The sequence below is a fragment of the Primulina huaijiensis genome, chromosome 7 (genome assembly GCF_012295235.1).
Source record: "Primulina huaijiensis isolate GDHJ02 chromosome 7, ASM1229523v2, whole genome shotgun sequence".
Taxonomy (NCBI): Eukaryota; Viridiplantae; Streptophyta; class Magnoliopsida; order Lamiales; family Gesneriaceae; genus Primulina; species Primulina huaijiensis.
The window spans coordinates 2,460,848-2,481,632 of NC_133312.1; the positions used below are offsets into that span (position 1 = coordinate 2,460,848).

Sequence of the window (20,785 nt, forward strand, 5' to 3'; positions counted from 1 at the left end):
CGTATTTTGTGAGACGGATCTCTTATTTGGGTCATCTATGAAAAAATAGTAATTTTTATGCTAAAAATATTACTTTTTATTATGAATATCGGTAGGGTTGATCGTCTCACAGATAAAGATTCGTGAGAACGTCTCACAAAAGACATACTCCAGATGTTTTTTAACATACAAAAAAAAGATAAAATTATGTAGCAAAAAATATCCATTAAATGAGCCAAATAACGATGCCATGTCAAGGTTGATGCAGTTAACTTCTTCATAATATAACTCCAAGTACAATCTTAACCGTTGATTCAATTGACAGATAATTTGAGGTAAAAGATTCTGTCACCACTACAAGCTTCCTTATATAAATTTTGAAACGACTTTTTATTCCAAATTTCAGAGACTTGAATCACTCTTGTTTTAGCTCATTTCAATTATTTCGATATTATTATATACCCTCCAAGGAAAGTTGAATTATCCTATAATTAAGTTTAGTTCTACTACTGTTCCTTTTACGTGTTCTTGAAGGAATTTGGGTTGCAGAAACTGCAGTGAATTTAGCTGTGTAGCTCGAATCTGCTGTTTCTGAAAGCATTTCAAAGGGTCCGAGGATCAGGGGATCTGGGTATAGAAGTTACTTTTCATTTCTCCTTTTATTTTTGTTACTCTTCCTATCGTTTGAATTTGCATTACCCATCACTTTCTTGAACTCTATGTTCCCTTGGTTTTGGAGTTTGGTCAACTATTTCGGTTGGGCGTTTCAGTCCCCTTGAGAACTGAAATGGGTCAGGCTGTGTATGAGGCTAATTGTCGTAAGGACGCTTAATTTTGTGTTTTTTGGCCTTTTTTACATATAGCGGAACTTGCTCCCTGCTGCATTCCATGAACTTTGGGTTTTCTTCTTAATTTGATCTTATGTCAGGAGGGCCGCATTATTATGGCGTGAAATAATTCGAATGATGTTCATACACGCTATTTCTTGCTGTTGGATGTGTTTTTGTTTAGAAGTTAGAAACAGATGATTCGAATGATGTTCATCGATACACACTATACCAGATGATTCGAATGATGTTCATACACACTATTTCTTGCTGTTGGATGTATTTATGTTAGAAGTTAGAACTAGATGAGCAATTTCCCCCAAGTTGTTCTTCCTCATATGGTGGTCTCTTTGTTGCTTTACTACCTGTTGGAATTTTCAGTTCATCTAGGTTTCACTTAGATTCTTTCAAGGTCCATCATCGTTGTTGTGATTGTGAAGATTTAATTGTATGCCGTTGCTTCGTAAATACATATGTAGTTGCCTTTTCATCATAACAATGATTGCAGCGTGAGATCTGTAATTTTTAATTAAATTAAAGTCAAACATGGTATTTACGACTGCAGCGAAATAATGCTACAAGAATAAAAGTCTGTTTAATTTGGTACACTTATTGAATGATAACCAGCTTTCTAAATTTATCGCTTGAGGGAAATCTAGTGCATGTTGTTGCCCTGTCCTATGTCCCCCACCATTGGTCCATCCTTGTGGGGAAGAAAATTTAACTAAATGGATTAGAACAACACCTAAGGATATCTTAACTAAACTATTCATAATATGTTATTGCGGAAATCTAGTGCTCATTTTTACACCCGATACCCTCCCCGGCCCCCACACTAGGTCATCCGTCCCGTGGAAGAAATGAAGTAAGTGGATTAGCACAATGTTTATCAATCCTGTGTCCTTTATTGTCAATTGTCCCTGAAAAGGGGGAAGTTAACGGATTAGAAAAATGCTTAAAGTTGATGACCAAATAAGTTTTCATTCGTGCTCTTACATTGGTCGTTGTTATGTTGCTTGATATTTTACCTCATCATTCAGGATCATGAATATGTTTCTTTATTCTAGCAATGTTGGGCCTGATAGTATTGATGTTTGTGATATTTGTTGCCTGCCATAGATCGATGAAATATGCATCAACACAAAGGTGTTTCTAGCTCAAGCCTAGTTCACAATAATGCAATTGTCCGAAGCCAATCATTAGACTGTGATTCAAGCGCAATGGATTGTATTAGTGGAGGTAACAATGCAAGTCTCTCATCTAAGCAGCGGCTTCGCTGGACACACGAGCTTCACGATCGATTTGTTGATGCTGTAGCCCAACTTGGTGGTCCAGATCGTGAGTTTTTTTTTTATCTACACCCTCCCCCAAATATATATATATATACACACACACATATATATATATAAAACAAAAGAGTGTTCATGTGAGGGAGTTTGCAAGAATACCCTGATAATAAACAAGAAAAACCCATTGAATGGAATGAAAGCACAGGCCTAGAAAGTGCATACAAGAAAAAGGTTTATATATGTACAAGAGAGCTTGTGTTTTTTGTTAGAGAATGTGTTCTTCTTCAGTGTTTCTGTCATAGTCCATCAGGAGAGGCATAGTGCATCTCTGTTAAGATCGAAAGATAGAAGAATGGTGTATGTCGTCACTTTGAATGGTCGAAGGAACTTATGTTGGATCTGATATGCAAGTAACAATCCATCACTAGGTTTTGGTTCCCACTCTATGTAGATGATCATGTCAACATTCCCATTCCCCTCACTGTGTTGTTTGAAGAAATTACTTTTGCTTGGTTTCCCAGTTCTCCTCATACTCTTGCCAAGTGTTGGGCAACATTTTGAATTGACATTATTTTTATCCAAGTATTTTGCAATATTATCCCCAAGGGCTTTATTTTTGTGCCTTTTAATTGAGCAATATCTGCTGCAATCATCATTCACTTGGGCATTAAAATAATAGTCCCTGATACTTTCAATTTCCTTGATTCAGGGGCTACTCCAAAAGGTGTTCTTAGAGTTATGGGAGTTCAAGGTCTGACAATTTACCATGTAAAGAGCCACTTACAGGTATACATATTGTCAAATTCGCTTCAGTGTGTTATCTGTGTATCCTGCTGCTAGGCATATTTCGCTAATTTCGCTGTTGCAAACAGAAATATCGGCTTGCCAAATATCTTCCAGATTCTTCATCTGATGGTATGTTGCCATCTTGTATTTTTTTTTTATCTAGTCAGTCATCATGTACTAATGTGGTTTTACAGTATATTCTCCTTTCTGATCGGCTAACTCATACATTTATATTCTTGATTTACGTTTCAAGGGAAAAAGCTTGAAAAGAAAGAAGGGGACATGCTTTCCAGCTTGGATGGTTCATCGTAAGTTGAATCTTCTCCCTCATCTTGTTTCAAATTTTACTTTGGATCATTTTATGGACGTGCATGACTGTTCTACAACTTCTGGATCTAATCAGTGAGCAATTATTTGAGTAACAGCCCTTTTTCCGTTCTGCTTGTTCATGTGTAATGTATTGCTTCTGATTCTCTTTCCATGGATTATGTGACCACCCCAATAAGAAATATGGTACCATCTTACTTACTAAATGATCAATTTGATATCAGCTAGATTGTGTGTGTTTTTCTTGTAGTGGGATGCAAATAACTGAAGCACTCAAGCTGCAGATGGAGGTTCAAAAGCGGCTTCAGGAGCAATTAGAGGTAAAGTTTTTAATCCCTGGAGAATCTGTTTTATCAATTACAGGGCGGAACTATGTGGGAGATATGTTGCATAACTGATCTTGCACAAGTGTGATGCATTTATTGGTCTCTCTGTACATCATAAAATTACAAGCATTCTGTTTAACTCGTGGATTCGCATTGGTGTTGAACAACACAAATTCCGTAAACCTTGGGAAATTTATGATCAAAAGATGCGTAAATCAATTCACGCTGACATTTAACAATTATTCAGGCCGACAAGGTTATTATCAGCATTTTCGGTTATTAAAATATGTCATTTGCCACTCAATCATGTCACCAATTTTGTGCTAGTGACTAGGGTATACAAAAGAAAGCTTTCCAGATTCCTGAATTTGAATGAGCAATCCTTGCTTATTTTCCAGCTTTTCTTTTTTCACCCTCAAGAAAAGATTGAGATGACATTCTCCTGCACAACTGTGTGTATTTTGTTTCCCGTTAAAGTGAACTGCCATGATATTTAAGGTAGATTTCTTGCATCTCTTTGTTGTTAAAGTGTATCCTCACGTTACATTAACAAATAATTTTACAGGTGCAACGACAGCTACAGCTGCGGATAGAAGCCCAAGGAAAGTATTTAAAGAAGATAATTGAAGAGCAACAGCGCATCAGTGGTGTTATATTGGAAGTACCTGGCTTTGCGGACAATGACCCCGAATCAGATTCTAAAAATGACCCAACTACTCCTGGTCCAACATGTGAGTCACCATTCCCAGAAAAGCCTGCCAAAGAACACGGCACAGCCAAGAGCCTTTCTTGTGACTCTCATCACGAGCCTCTAACTCCAGATTCCGGTTGCCAGTTGACCTCACCGGTTGAATGCCCCAGTGAGAGAGTCCCAGAAGAAATCTTTGAAGGAGAACCGCTATAGCATACACCAAAGCCGCGAAGCAATATAACAGTTGGACATCTGGAGACATTGTATCAGCAGCCATATTAATTCACTTCTCCCGATTTAAGTTTGATTAATCTGCAGTTAACGACATGCACATGTTTAGCATCATCTACTAGTTTCCCCAGGCTTAAAATCATTCGTTTCCTTGTATGTGTAGTTTTCTGATAAACACTTTGTTCAAATAACCTTATTTGTACTTAATATTTTAAAAATTGTTAGCTTTAGAACTGAAGTATAAGAGTCAGGATCTGTTTAACACATTACCGTATTATTATACTTTATATCTTTTTTTGGAGGGGAATTTTGTAAGATCTAAAAAAAAAATTCCCTTTTTGTTTAGATTCCTAAATAATTTCTCTCAATAATAAAGTGCTGCAGAATTTTGAGAATTTATATGATACACATGCAAGAATGTTTTCTTATCATATATGCATGCATGGAGCCTTGAATTGGAGACTTGGTGATGGAATAGAATATCTGAACTTGAGAGAATTCAATACTGTTCTTTGGTTCCTCTTCTTCCATTGTATCACACAGCGTTCGCCCCTCGGTTTCTGGCAGCCAAACAACACACAACCCGCATAACCCAATTGTCACCCCTAACACCACGTATGAAATCAACCCAGTTTTCTTGCCCGCAGCTACTAGCACGGGGGCGAGCACCCCGCCTAGCATTCCCGCCTGCCGCACCATTGAAACTGCCGGGATCACAAACGTTGGAAACAACTCCAATGCATAGATCAATATCACGTTAGCTCTCATGCAAGCAATGAAAAAGATGCTAATTCGCCGCATTTGAACACCCTTTTGTTTCACCAAAAAGCAAGCAACACAGCAGTTTCCACTCACTAGTGTTCACCCAATAATCGATCTTCTGTTTAATAATCCGACGAGGAAGAACGTAAGGAACGAGGCAGGAAATTCCGTTAGAGCGTTCAGCTTCATTCTCAAGTACAGATCGAACTACATATTCCCGAGCCCTAAAGGCAAGCCGTAATATATCATGCCAATGCTAAAGACCGCTGCCGTCACTGTTAGAGTAGATGCCCTGCAAGCCAACGGTTGGCTAGGGAATTTATTGACTCAAGTGAAATAAACAATCTTTATTTTAATATAATTTAACTTTTAATGGTTTCGTTATACTTTATCTGTATACCCATGCAATCAGTATAGATAAAGCCCTTGATTATGCTTTAATACAAATGAATCGTAATTCGATATTGAAACTCATTTGTAAACACTGCATATTCTAAATTCGTTCCTAGTCGATTCAGCCACCTAAAACATGGATAAAGGTCGCTTGAGCTCGAGACTAGCATCTGTGATGTTGAGTACTGCGTTTCTTGGTAAGGGCATAGAGATGTCCAAACATACAGATGGGTAGTCATATGATGATTATACCGAACAACCCTCCCTCGGACTTTCCAAGATGTTATCATTCATCGAGAGGATAAGTATGTGGTTATGATTGTACACCATTAGTCCTTACGACCCGGGACAACACTGAGGCTCTATATGCTAGGACTGTGCTTTGACTCGTTTACCGGCTCCAGGAGAGTCATCAGGTGGCGAGATTGGGTACAGTTGCGACACATATAGGAGCCAGTGCATTGTAGTCGGGGATTCACCGCTCACCTACGGGTGTGGATATCTTATGTGATCTGATGAAATAATAGTGCATTGAATATCTGACCAGAGTATGAGATGTACGTTGGAGAAGGAGTTAGCCAATAGTACATGCGATGCCACTATTATATGTGACACATAGTTATCGAATTGATATGCAACCCTCGATGAACCAATGGTTGCAGATTCGATCGGGATATTTGACATGAAGGGATCGTACTGTACGCTAATTATAATCGACTGGTTCTTGCAGGCACTATCAGTGATACCTAGGGGATCATGGGGCGATGCTACTAGACGCTCTTACCATGATCCGATGGGTGCAATCAGAAATGAGTTCTGACATTCTTGATCAAGGTGTTGATGAAAAGAATGGGGCTAACTAGGGTAAGCTCGAATAAAGGAAATTGTCATGAATCACAAAGAGTTGTGAACTCACGACTAGCTGTATCCCTGAACCATTGAGGGTCATACAAGTACTAGATTATCTTGTTCCCGTTGAGATAATAAATTCAATGAGTTGAATTTATAAGAAATAAGTTTGATATAATCAATCGATAAGCTTATAAATAAAGTTTATAAAAGCTTATAGAAATTTTGAGAGCATGACTGTAAAGACAGTCAAAGGAGTACACCTGCCTTATTTAGACATTGGTGATCTCGAAATTAAAGTGTGCATCATAATAACAAATAAGTTGAATTTGTCACATCGATGATATTGGATCATCGATCGGGATTATGATGAGATTAATTTAATAGGAGCATGGATCATGAGTTTGTAAGAGTATAAGCTCATCATGCTAATTTATTAAAGTTCAAATGAGCTTTAATAATTAAATTATATTTTAATTGAGTTAAAATATAGTCCATTAAGTTTTTATTAAATATGGTATTGATTTATGTAATATGGAGATATTCATGATACCATAATTTAGAAACTTGCACACAAAGCAAAATAATATTAATGCATGATATTCTCAAAATATGTGCATTAAAGATTCGAGATTGGCTAATGTATATGGCATGCAATTAGAATCCATAATTATTTAATTAATCTAATTAATTAAGTAAAGGTTGGATTAGAAAATAATTAAGGATTTTATTATTCTTATTTTGCACAAGAATCTTTCGAAATTTTCTTGAAAATTTTGTAAGGCATGACCGAAGCTTTCTTATAAAGGGGACCGAAGATTTGGCATGAAATAAGAATATTTCATTAACACAATTAATTGGATTAATTAAGTTAATGAATAATTAGTATTAAAATAAGGATTTCTTATCCTTATTTAAAAAGGCATGCATTCGGCTATCCAAATTAGAAGAAGAACAATGTTTCGGCTCTCCCTAATTCCAAAAAAAAAAGGCTGCTCTCAATTTTATTTTTCTTTTTACAAGAAAAATTCGAATTGAGTTGATTTTTGTGTTCTATCTCTACGCAAAATGTCTTCTCATTTTCTAGTGCAAATCAGAAGAGGAACAATTAATCCGATCGTGGACCTAATTCGGAGATCGAAGAATGTTCGTAGGGATTTACAACAAGAGCTACGTCCGCTAATACCGGAGTAGTTGGAGCTAAGTGAAATTATTCACCAAAGGTATAATTTTTCTGACTTTTTATGAATGTTTATTTATATTAAAACCATACGAATGCTCAAACAAATATTTTGATTGTCAAAATAAAATAAAAATTTTAAAACTTCCGCTGCGTTTTGGGCACGAGGAAACCGAGATCCAACAGTCACCACGGCAAGCCGCCACAGAGCCCACCCTTTGTTCGACAAGATTTTAAAGGCCGAGTGAATGTCTGTTTCCTTTACTTTCTCTTCTCAGTACTTAATGCTTCCGTTGAAGAAACTTTCTGTTAATTGGCTCTGGTTCTTGGATCCGGCGTTGGTTCTTAGAGTTTTCATGAATTCTTCCTTTCTTCCATTGATGAAAAGTCATCTCGGAGATTCTTGAACTGTGAAATACATTAAAATCGAGTATAAAAGTCACGGAACACAGATCAAGAGATAGATTAATCTCCACAAACATCCTCTCACCAACAGTGCCACAGCTGGAAGAGACAAGAAACCTAGAGTATAGCTCGTGAATCCTACAATTCCAGCTTTACCTCTCCATTTCTTCTCAACTAATTCCGTTGAAAGAACAAGAGTACATGCTCCAACCGGGGATCGCCCAAACCCGCTGTAAAATCTTTACGCCTTGTACATCTAAACATTTGGTGAAAGAGTGGCCAACATGTTAGAGTAGATGTCCTGCAAGTCAACGGTTGGCCACAGAATTTATTGAATCAAGTGAAATAAACAATCTTTATTTTAATATAATTTAACTTTTCATGGTTTCATTTTGCTTTATCTGTATACTCATGCAATCAGCATAGATAAAGTCCTTGATTATATTTTAATACAAATGAATCGTAATTCGATGTTGAAACTCATTTGCAAACACTGTATAATCTACATTCATTCCTAGTCGATTCAGCCGCCTAAAACATGGATAACGGTCGCTTGAACTCAAGACTAGCATCTGTGATGTTGTGTACCGCGTTTCTTGGTTAGGGCATAGAGATGTCCAAACATGCAGATGGGTAGTCATATGATGATTATACCGAACAACTCTCCATCGGACTTTCCAAGTGGTTATCATTCATCGAGAAGATAAGTCTGTGGTTATGATTGTACATCATTAGTCCTTATGACCCGGGACAACACTGAGGCTTTATATGTTAGAGCTGTGCTTTGACTCGTTTATCGACTCTAGGAGAGTCATCAGGTGGCGAGATTGTGTACAGTTGCGACACATGTAGGAGCCAGTGCATTGTAGTCGGGGATTCACCGCTCACCTACGGGTGTGGATATCTTATGTGATTTGATGAAATAATAGTGCATGGAATATCTGGCCAGAGTATGAGATGTACATTAGAGAAGGAGTTCTCCAGTTGTACATGTGATGCCACTATATATTCTCAAAGATGTGTCACATAGTTATCGAATTCTTATGCAACCCTCGATGAACCAATGGTTGCAGATTCGATCGAAATATATGAGATGAAGGGACCATACTGTACGTTAATCATAACCGACTGGTTCTTGCAGGCACTAGCAGTGATACATAGGGAATCATGGGGCGATACTATCAGACGCTCTTACCATGATTCGATGGGTTTAATCAGAAAATGGTTTCTGACATTCTCATGATCAAATATTGGTGCATGGAATGTGGGCAAATTAGGGTAAGCCCGAATAAAAGAAATTGTCCTTAATCACAAAGAGTTGTGAACCCACGACTAGCTGTATCCCTGAACCATTGAGGGTCACACAAGTACTTATTTACTTGTTCCCGTTGAGATAATAAATTCAATGAGTTGAATTTAAAAGAAATAATTTTGATATGATCAATCGATAAGCTTATAAATAAAGTTAATAAAAGCTTATAGAAATTTTGAGAGCATGACTGTTAAGACAGTCAAAGGAGTACACCTGCCTTATTTAGACATTGGTCATCTCGAAATTAAAGTGTGCATCATAATAACAAACAAATTGAAATTGTCACATCGATGATATTGGATCGTCGATCGGGATTAAGATGAGAATAATACAATGAGAGCATGGATCATGGGATTGTAAGCGTATAAGCCCATCATGCAAATTTATTAAAGTTCAAATGTGCTTTAATGATTAATTATATTTTAATTGAGTTAAAATATAGCCCATTAAGTTTTTATAAAATATGATATTGATTTATGTAATATGAAAATATTCATGATACCATAATTTTTTTTAAAAAAAACTTGCATACAAAGCAATATAATATTAATGCATGATATTCTCAATACATGCATCGAGATTTGGTCTAATATATGCATGCAATTAAAATCCATAGTTAACTTAATTAATCTAATTAATTAAGTAAAGGATGGATTAGAAAATATAATAATGATTATTATTATTATAATGCAAGCATGATTCGGTGGAAACAAGTGAATTGGAAAAAGGATGGCGTGCATTTAGAATATTAAAATTTCTTAATTAATTTGATTAATTAAGTAAATAATGGATTAGAAAGATCATTAGAATTCTTTATTCTGAATGCATGGATTCTTTCGAAAGTTTGAAAAAAAAAAGGGGGGGGAAAGGAACGAAACTTTCAGCTCTCGAAATTGCTTTCTTGTTGCAAGAAAAATTCGATCTATAGTATTGAGTCGATTTCTTCTTCGTGTTCTATCTCTACGAAAAATATCTTCTAATTTTCTAGTGCAAGAAAGAAGAGGAACAAGTAATCCGGTCGTGGGTCTGATTCGGAGATCGAAGAACGTTCGTAGGGATTTACAAGTGAATTAATTCACTAAAGATATATTACTAAACATCCTTTGTATGTTTATTTATTAAAACCATACAATTGCTCAAACAAATATTTTGATTGTCAAAATAAAATAAAAATTTTAAAACTTTCGATGTTTTTGGGCACGAGAAAACCCGAGATCCAACACAACACCCCTCTCGAAGACATAACCAGAGAAGATATAACAATCATATTCTTCCGTCCCAAAGACGAGTCAGCTAGCGTAACCAGCAAGAACGAACACACCTATCAATAAAAACTTACAAAATTTTGTCATTTCCATTTGTCCCTTGATTACTTGGGTATTCAACTATATCTTGATTTTGGTTTGGTTTCAGATAAAAAAATATTCGGACCAAACTGTATTTTATTGGTTTTACAAAGTTTCAATAAAAACAAATCAATATAATTTTGGCAAATACTTATGTGAGACTGTCTCACGGGTCGTATTTGTGAGACGGATCTCTTATTTGGGTCATCCATGAAAAAACATTACTTTCTATGCTAAGAGTATTACTTTTTATTGTGAATACGGATAAGGTTGACCCGTCTCACAGATTAAGATCCGTGAAACCCACTCTATAATTTTATAATCAAACCAACTCAAACTATAAATTTCAGTTGGTATGGTTTGGAAGACTAATTTTAAATTTCATAATAAATTAATGCATGAGATATTATAATTTGAAAAAAACAACAACTGAAATTTTATAGAAGTTGACTAAATATTTTATTTGCTCGTGAAATTTTGCAACTTATAAAAAAAACTTAAATTTTAGAGCTGTGATTATGTTTATTTGAGCTAAAATCTACCATAAATAAATTTTGTTACAAAAACTCGCTAACAAGAAAAGATTTGTATTGATTTTTGCAATTTGATTTGGTTGGATTCAATTTCGAAACACCACCACGGATATAGACCCGTGAGATTATTCACAAGAAACATACTCTCTTAGTGCAACAAACAATGATAAACAATAATTTAAAGGTCGATGCTTGAGTTCGATATTTCTACTAAATCAACTTTGAAATTATCGCAATTTCACTTATTTTTTAATTATGTAATTTTATATAAACCATATTTTATCTCTCAGATTTTTACCAATTTTTCATCCAAAACTTATTTACACGAATGATAAATAAAAAATTTAAACATTTATTATATAAATATATAAAATATCTGCTGAAATAAACGACGAGTTTCATATTCAAAACGTGTAAGCATTTTCACAAGATGGTGAAATATATGTTATATTGAAACTTTCATTCCATTTTGGATGTAATCTTTCTTATATCATGTAAGAGACATTTATGTTATCAAAATTTGGTGTTACTTTGTGATATTAATTGTTTTTTACAAAAATAACTTCGTCATCTTTTAAAATTAAAAAAAAAATAAATTTTAATCATGTAAGTTGATTTGATTTGATTCGATTCAGTCAACCTACGTCCAAAAAATTGGAAGACATTTGATTTTTTTTCGTTCTTTGAAAAAATGATGTAAAAGTATATTATTAGCCGCCAAAATATAAACAAGAGAATTGATAGAGTGGAGGGGGGTTAGCCCAAGTTTTAAATGAATAAAATTGACACAAAACTTTCAAATAAAAATAAATTTATAATTGAAAAAATTATAATTTTTGTCATTTATGTTCGTCATTAGCAATTTTTGTCTTTTATATTAACAAATTTAAATTTTAGTTTTGTAATTTTTGATTTTTGATAATTTTACTCTTTTTTTTTTATCAAAAATAATGATTTGACAATATACATGTAAACACTAATGAAATTACATTTACATAAGCGATTTGTCGGAAAAAAATGACTAAAATTGTGACTTGTCGATGATGTGAAATGATTTTTATAAATTGAAAATATCATTCCATATTTTTGTTAATAATGTTTGAAACTTTATTTCCCTAATCTCAAAATTGCTCCACAATTAATGTTATAAATCCATAATAAGGTTTGGTAAAGTTCAAATCCCACGCTTACGAGGTGGTTTAGAATCTTTATCACGGAAGCTTCGATGGTGTGCACATGGTAGAACTAATGATGCACGATTGGATCTGATTCTTGGGATATTACCCAAGGCAGCAGAGCATCGCTTGAAACGCGTCGAAATCCAATCAAATTTGACTGTGTCCTATTTCACCTGGAATCCGATTATTTATCTACCGGATTCACGTTCAGACAGGCTTCTAGAGAGAGGAATCTGAGGGGTTTCAATAATATTTTTGGGTCTACGGTGAAGCCTACGATGGGGAGACATTTCCAAGTCAAAGAATAAGGGCGTGAAAATTTGAGTCGCGCCACACCTTCTCATTTATACCCAAGTAGCCGAACACCTCGTTCTTGTTTTTTTATTCTCTCCCGGAGCTGTTGGATTCCAAATTTCCAATTATCCGTCATTCTTTTTTTTTTTTGTTGTTAAACTCTGTGTTTTGCTACCGATCGTCTTTGGTTTCTTGGGTTTTTCCCCTTTTGTTTTGTAAGTTTTGAATTCAAGTAGAATAAAGAAAGTTATTGCGGGCTTGATGAACTCGAATACTCCATCATCTAGTACGGGAGGACTTGGATCGGCCGATTCCACCTGGCCTAGAAGAAATACCAAGCGACCAAAGTGTATTTTTCTATAACCCATCTTCTAGGACTTTTGAAGTCTCGGTTCGTGAATTTTCTTGTTGTGCAGATGAAATTGTGTTTGGGAATTCATGTTCTGGATAGTGTGACGTGTTCTTGGTTGTCTGCTTTGTACTCGATCTTTGTTTAAATGATTTTCACGAGGTTTTTGGGACCAGCTGGGCATGTAACTTTAGATGTGTCGTGAATATTTGCTATATTCGGATTCTAGGACTGAGTAATTGTTTTGGTTTGTGCATGATTGGAGTAAAAGAAAAGGATAAAATATTCAACACTAATTTCGGTATTATTTAGCTTTCGAGCAAAATAAATCTCAATTTTGTAAGTAGCTCTATATATGTTAGATACGACCAAATTAATTTGTAGGACTACAAAGGTTCCATATTTTTCCTTGTTTGACGAAGCAGATTGCACATGTAGTTTACTTGACTTGAGTAGTTGTTCTGGTGCTAGGCAAGAAATTTATCTAGGGGCTGAGATAGAAGTTTCTTGACAGATTCTATGGAATCTACTGTAATACTTTATGGAAGTTGTCTTGAACAATTTTGAGGATTTAAATTCTCTTGAAATTATTGTAGGTTACCCTTGAATGGTTTTCCAGAAACAGAGCAAGTGTATTGCAACACACAGAAGTTGAGTTTCCTAGATGCAAATTAACGCGATGCTGAAGTATTCTCACATCTAATCAGTTTAAGGACATAGCATCGATAGCACATTAATTGTACTTTGCATTTGTAAAATCATGTGAAAACCCTTGAAATATGCCCATAATTTTCATATGGGCTAAGTAAAAGAAGAACGTGTCATATCGGTTGAAATTAAACAGAAAGTGTTATTATTGTGTGGACTGGTGGATGCATTGGTCTTGTACTGTCTCTGAGGAAACCTTTGATACATTATTCATCTGTTTACTATTGGATAACATTAAGTCATTAACATGTTGATTGACCCTTTTTCATGATTATTTAGCAAAATGATTGTGTCTGTATCACAAACTGGTTCGGAACATTTTAAGTGGATTGTTTTTTTCTGTCTCTCCAGATTCTAGGTTTTCACAACAGGAGCTTCCAGCGTGCAAACCTATTCTCACTCCTAAATGGGTAAATATTATGATTTCTCGTGTGGGGTGTAAACAAATCGAGTTGGCCTGAATATTGCGTGATTCGTATTCAAAACTATCAAGCCCACACCGTGTTCTAATTTGAGCAGATTTCGGATCTAGTTATTTTGTTTGATAGGCTTGCGAGGTTTAATATGTATTTATTAAAATATGTTAAAAATAAATGAGCTGGCAAGCTTGAATCATAATGAAGCATTGGCATAATAAAGTTTGTTCATTAAGTTAAAATGAAAGTATCCTGATGATTGCATGCTCTTTTTGATGCAGGTGATCTCAATATTTTTGCTTGTTGGTATTGTCTTCATTCCCATTGGGATTGTCTCCCTCTTAGCTTCTCGAGATGTATGAATGCTCCGACTCATTTATCAGCTACTTTACTCTCGCAGCGCTATTGTTAACTGAGCTTTCCTTTATATTGGTCAGGTTGTTGAAATTGTCGATAGATACGAGACTTACTGCATTCCAATTGAATACCAAAAAGACAAACTTGGCTATATTCAAGGCCCTCAAGACAAGACCTGTTATAGAACTCTCAGGGTGAGTTCCTTCCAGTATTTGCTTGTTACTATTCTCTTTGCCTCAATGTCCCTCATATTGGCTTCTTTACTAGTGAGTTTTAACTAATGAGTCGATCAACACCAGGTTCGAAAGCATATGAAGCAGCCGATTCATGTGTATTACCAACTTGACAGTTTTTACCAGAATCACCGTAGGTACGTATAATGTAGAGTTTACTGTCTTTGCTCTGATTTTTTGATAACGCTGAGTTTTTGTTGTTTACCCTTACCACCTCGCACTTTCCTATGGGGCTGAGTCCTTTTAGTATTTACGTCCCGGAATATTACTTGAATATATGCTTCCACTTTAGTGGATTAAATCAATTATAAAGTTGTCATTCATGTTTTCCTTATGCACTTGCTCTCGCTCTCTCTTAGACAACACACTCATTTCAATTTAATGTACACGACATTAAACAGATTACTTGTCTTTTTAAGTAGTTTGTTTTCTTGTAATTCAGGAATCCTGCAAGAATTTTTATAATTTCTTTTGTATCTCTTGATTGACTTTAGATATGTGAAGAGCCGAAGTGATCAGCAGTTGAGAAGTGTAAAAAATGAGGGGGACACTGATCCTTGTAAGCCTGAGGCAACCGTAGATGGGAGGCCAATTGTTCCTTGTGGTCTTATCGCCTGGAGTCTGTTTAATGATACTTATAGACTAACTCGCAACAACCAGCCGTTGAACATAAACAAGACAAATATCTCGTGGAAGAGTGATAGGGATCGGAAATTTGGGAAAAATGTCTTTCCGAAAAATTTTCAGAATGGAACTCTAGTTGGTGGTGGAACTCTTGATACTTCTTTACCAGTAAGTCTCTGGCTCTATAAACATATGATTTTTACTCTTACTTGTCCGTAAAGCTTGACCTGCATTGAGATTCTCTTAAAACCATATCTTATAAAACTGAGGTGCAGGCAAGAGTGGAGAGGGCTTATGAACTAGTTAGAAGGCATTGCTCGTTTTATAGCATTGCATTTCATAATTATATGACACTTTGAATATAGTATCAAATCTAACCATTCAGCATTTTACTTTCCTTGGAAATGTTTATTCCTTTAATTTTTTCCATTTAATCATATTATGCACCAATTCAAAGTGTAAGAAAATTAAAATTGCAATCGGATACTACCGCAGTTCTGGAATTATGCTGATCTGTTGTGTTTCGACATCCAATAAAAAGAAAAGGTTGAACGAGCTGCAAGTGCAAGCTCAACAGATTGGTGTAAAGTTGCTAGATCAGTTCTGACTTTGTTAACTGTCACTTTCAATAATTGGCTAGTAGTAAAGTTGCATCCTTTTTCTTTTTTTCTTTTTTCTTATATTTTTATCTATTTCAAGTTTAAACTACTCTTTACAAAAAACTAATTATCTATCTGAATATGTTTCCATTCAACAGTTGAATAAACAGGAGGACCTGATGGTTTGGATGAGAACTGCAGCTCTTCCCACATTTAGAAAATTGTATGGGAGAATAGAAGTGGATCTTCAAGTTGGTGATACCATCAATGTGACGATAAGTAACAATTATAACACCTACAGTTTCAATGGCAAGAAGAAACTTGTTCTTTCTACCACCAGCTGGCTTGGAGGGAAGAATGAATTTGTGGGTATTGCGTATCTCACAGTGGGTGGATTGTGCGTTGGTTTGGCCATACTTTTCGCTCTTATTTATCTAATTAAGCCAAGGTATGATTTGTTTGCCTTCTCTTCATAATTCTTATTTATTTCCTCCCATTTATTCTTCATCCACGACCAAGTAGCATTCATTTTAAGTAGTTTGGTTGAGTTGCTCCATAATTAATGATTCCTTGTAGTTTGAGCCAATGCGGTGTTTTGTTTGATAAATGAACGTCTGAGAACATTTTTACAAGATGGTTTCAAAGAACAGTTTTTATTATGGAAGTACTTAGCAAATGCTACGATACATAGAGTATGTTGGGACAGAGAAGCTGTTTTTAAAAAGTTTACAAGAACACACTTTTTCAAAAACAAAAAATTCAGTTTCCGGGATTGGGCTCCAGTTTCAGCTCCCCTTAACAAAATCGAAAAAGAACGGGTTTTCACTAAAACCAAATGTTAAAATTAGTCTCTGGGTTTTTTTCCAAAAAAATAAACACTTACAAACCAAGATCAATAGTGTTTTATCTGTAACTTGGAGCTTTTGTATCCCCAACTGATCCATAATTTGATCATTTCTTATTTTCTTGCATCCCCCTTAATTGAAGTTCACTTTTGACCTCATGCATCTGGTATCACCGCAATAATTGCTCTAAGGATCTCTCTTAATATGACTGTCGAGATGCACAAAAAAACATTTAGTTACCATCACTCTTATGTTATCCCATGCAGGCGACTTGGAGATCCGTCTTATTTGTCATGGAATCAGAATCCAGGAGGTCATTAATCTGGTTTATGTGCGTTGTTCAGCTGTCCTTTTGAAATCACTGCCTTGTCGTCTTTCCCAGCATTCCCTCTCAAAGATCTGTACACACCAATCTGAATCACACACACTTCATATGTTTGATTTGAACTTGGTTTATTATTTTGAATGTCTTGAGCTTTGTATTTGTACACTGCAAATATCTCATGTGTTTATGCACAGATTTGGTTACTTGTATAGTTTTAATATTTCAGTTTGAGAAACAGGCATAAAGGTCGTTTTAGAATCAAAGATTTTACCATGTATCTCAAATCTCGTTTTTATTCCACTTCTACGTAGCCTTTTCCGATCGAGTCAGCCACATATTTCAACACAAATTTGCAGAATTTGTGAGTACAATTGTCGTATTTATCATTCAGATGTTGTTCTCCGGTATTTGAACCAAAACAAAGTATACAATCTAAAATATATGTTTATGTCCTTGATAAATTGGAATTTATGCTACAAAATCGCTGCCCAAATGAACACTGATCGAATATGTATATACCCCTCCATCTTCTGATTAATCAACTACAGCTGATTCTGATGTTTCTTCAAAAATTACAAATAAAGAAAATGGCAGCCATCATAACCTGCAAGAGAGAAATACACTTATCATTAGTATACTCATGATTAGGAGCAATCCACGGCGATTAGTAACAGCAATTTTTCCCTCAAATGATACATTTTCAATCTAAAGTGTGATGCTTTTGAGCATATTAGATATCTCATGAAGTTTCTCATTAAGATTTATGAATCCACAACTTGATCGATACGATATTTTGACAACTTAGTTTGTGCATTAAGCTACGAAATGAGAGCTTACTTGGATCAACAGTGATAAGTATAGCCGTTCCTCCAAAGTCGCATGTGTCCCATGCCACCTTAGTCCTTTGCCAGTAGCTATTCAATGCATAAGATGCATGTGCAAATAAAGTGTTTGGTTCAAAACAAGATCCAGTTGATTGAATCTGATTCATAGCCTCTTCGATTGGATCAGGAACCGAAGCATTGGCTACGCACCACGTGGCCGTGGTTGGGGACATGTGAGGTGGTGGTGGCACGGTTGGAGGTGGGAAAACTATGGGTGGCAAAAATGCATGTGGGCTTGGAACAAATCCATAAGGAGATGGAGTAGTAAAAGGTGGGCTAGGCTCGTAACTCGGTGGACTTGGTCCGTAACTTGGTGGGTTAGGGGCGTAACTTGGAGGACTGGGATCGTAATAGGGCGGGCTAAGCACCGGTTGAGTTGGAGTAGGCACGTTTGTGGCTGGATTGGCAACTACACTAGGTGGGCTCGGAATAGTATTAGGTGGGTTAAAAGTTGGGGCACTCTGAGGTGTTCCGCAAGTTGGGCCTTCTGGGCTTGGTACCTTGGAAGGTGGCAGGGGGGTAAAAGGGACAAACACAAAATGGAGGGGTGTTTTTCGGAAATGGTGAACTTATGTAAAGGTCAGTATTTGATGAATCCAGTCGCATGTTCGTTTCCAACCTTCTCTTGGGTTGATGAAACTTTCTTGTAGGTTTAATGTTTGAACTTCTTGTGTGCTTCCAACTTCTAAATTTGTGAAGTGTTTTGGCTGCATCTGTTGAAATATCAATTAGGTGAATCGAAACATAAATCTGCGAATGGGAGGTAAGACTTTCCTCACCTCATTGTACAAATATATGATACATATTTTAAAATAACTTGACTAAAAGATACACATCATTCATCTACGCACACATGAATCACATTTGGAATAAAAATTTAGAGTGGGAAAGAGATGCAATCATCCCCTATGAAAAAACATTCAGATTTGTTGCATTCGAAACTTTCGATAATTTTCAGGAATGCTTTCTGACTCCTAGAGCGAATGCGAAAGAACAGAAATGAGAAGATGACTTACCACAGTGGACAGAACAAATGGCAACAGAAAATGCATAGAGAGTCAGTAAAATGCATGACTTCATGAGAACTCAATTTTTCTCATTGGGAACTCAAGATAAGTGCCAAGAATTGTTTGTATATTATTTTCAAAGGCTTCTAAAATTAGGGAACTCTAGTCAGTTATAAGGGTCATCGACAAAATAATGGAAGACTTTATATAGAATACCCAAAGTGATGATAATGGGAAGACAACTGAAAACTTGAGGAGATATTACATAATCTACGTTAATATCTCTCCTCAGTATCATCAACATTAATATTACTCACGCGCTAAGATATAGACTATTGAAATCTCATCAAGGTTGCTGCTTGCTAATAATTTAACGAACACACCTAACAAACTTGAAGTTAAATATTAGATTATTTGAGTTGATCAATACAAGAAAAACCTGATTTTTTAGGTCAGGTCACTTTGCAGTAAGGTGATTGGAAATGTGTGCATGAAGAAATGTAAAACTGTGGGATAAAAGCTGTAAGTTGAATTCATATTTGTAGTGAGGGCATTTTTGAATACATAATATTCTCAATTACTACTATTAATTACCCGTGGAATAGTATGTTCAAGATGAAAGCAAGGACGTGAGCGAAAAATCACTCAGTATGTAATGTATGATTATACAAACCTATATGTGCATGCATGAACCATGACTGGTGTATGTAGCCCCATCGCAGATCGTAGTTTTGAGTGACTCACATACCTCAAAATACTTGTACCTACAATGTATTAGGTCACCATATCATGCTATCCAGTCAGATCTATGCCAACAAGTGTTTGATCGTCCAAAAGAGAAGGTTGAGCAACCCTACTAAACTGGATATCTAAAGGTATATAGGTTCAACATGATATTCAAATGCCGCATAATATCATGACATAAAAACATGCATCATAAGCATGCATTATCAGCCGGATATCTCAATCAGACTTACGTACCTCTACACTAGTCTAGGTTAAAAACAATATCTACTCGCTGATCATAGATATTGAAACTTAACGATTGTATCAATTATCTAACCATGTTGTATTTACTATCTCCAAAGTATAACTAAGGTCTTCAGATAATACCTTTGTTAGTCGTCATTTCTTGGGATCGATAGTCACAGCTGATCCTTGAATCACTGCTTACTCCATGAGCTCTATGCAATTCGTACGATGTTAAGAACAGTTGGAAAAGTCTAGAATGCTCTAGAAATCGAGAGAATGCTTCGAAATTAGTGTGAAAATTCTGATTTCTGAATGCCATATATATAGCCCGAGTTCGGAAGTTCCAAACTCTACGTGTCAACTCTCGCTTGATACCTCATCGTTCGGAATCTCCGATCTCCCCTTCGGAAGCTCCGAACTTGTACGTGTCGACGCTAGTTGGACACAATACTTAGGAAGTTCTGATCACCGATTCATAATCTATGTTCTTCGTTCGGACGTTCTAAACTCACTTCGGATGTTCCAATCTATTCGGCCATTCCGATCTGCTCCTCAGTGGTTCATAACTAGCTGTTGAATAAACATTCTTATTTGCTTAAATAATGACACTCTAATCATGATTAAACAATAATTTGTTGATAATAAACTTGTGTCATTATATCAACAGTACAATAATTAATAATTAACGAAAAAAATTGTGTGGGCAACAGACATAATTTTTTTTTAGAAACATACCATAATTAAACCAAATATAAACT

General features: G+C 35.7%; 2 protein-coding genes and 1 pseudogene across 5 annotated transcripts; 2 read left to right on the plus strand and 1 right to left on the minus strand.

Annotated features, from left to right (window-relative positions):
- The first annotated feature begins 337 nt into the window (after positions 1 to 337).
- On the plus strand, positions 338 to 4,548 carry LOC140981193 (myb family transcription factor PHL7-like). 4 transcript variants are annotated; one of them, XM_073447503.1, is made up of 7 exons: positions 338 to 797; positions 1,926 to 2,144; positions 2,805 to 2,881; positions 2,968 to 3,010; positions 3,135 to 3,189; positions 3,459 to 3,528; positions 4,100 to 4,548. In XM_073447503.1, exons 2-7 carry the CDS (start codon positions 1,937 to 1,939, stop codon positions 4,436 to 4,438), a joined length of 792 nt encoding a protein of 263 aa, XP_073303604.1. In that variant the 5' UTR covers positions 338 to 797; positions 1,926 to 1,936; the 3' UTR covers positions 4,439 to 4,548. The 4 variants fall into 4 exon arrangements, with proteins under 4 accessions (XP_073303604.1, XP_073303606.1, XP_073303602.1 ...); XM_073447505.1 differs by having other exon boundaries at positions 338 to 618; XM_073447501.1 differs by having other exon boundaries at positions 340 to 610.
- Positions 4,549 to 4,852: 304 nt separating this feature from the next.
- Positions 4,853 to 12,844, minus strand: LOC140980784 (organic cation/carnitine transporter 3-like; annotated as a pseudogene).
- Positions 12,401 to 17,464, plus strand: LOC140980854 (ALA-interacting subunit 3-like). Its single transcript, XM_073446926.1, has 8 exons — positions 12,401 to 13,057; positions 14,117 to 14,175; positions 14,463 to 14,537; positions 14,619 to 14,732; positions 14,838 to 14,908; positions 15,266 to 15,563; positions 16,153 to 16,442; positions 17,106 to 17,464. The coding sequence occupies exons 1-8, from the start codon at positions 12,970 to 12,972 to the stop codon at positions 17,158 to 17,160; spliced, it is 1,050 nt and encodes a 349-aa protein (XP_073303027.1). The 5' UTR covers positions 12,401 to 12,969; the 3' UTR covers positions 17,161 to 17,464.
- The last annotated feature ends 3,321 nt before the right edge of the window (positions 17,465 to 20,785 follow it).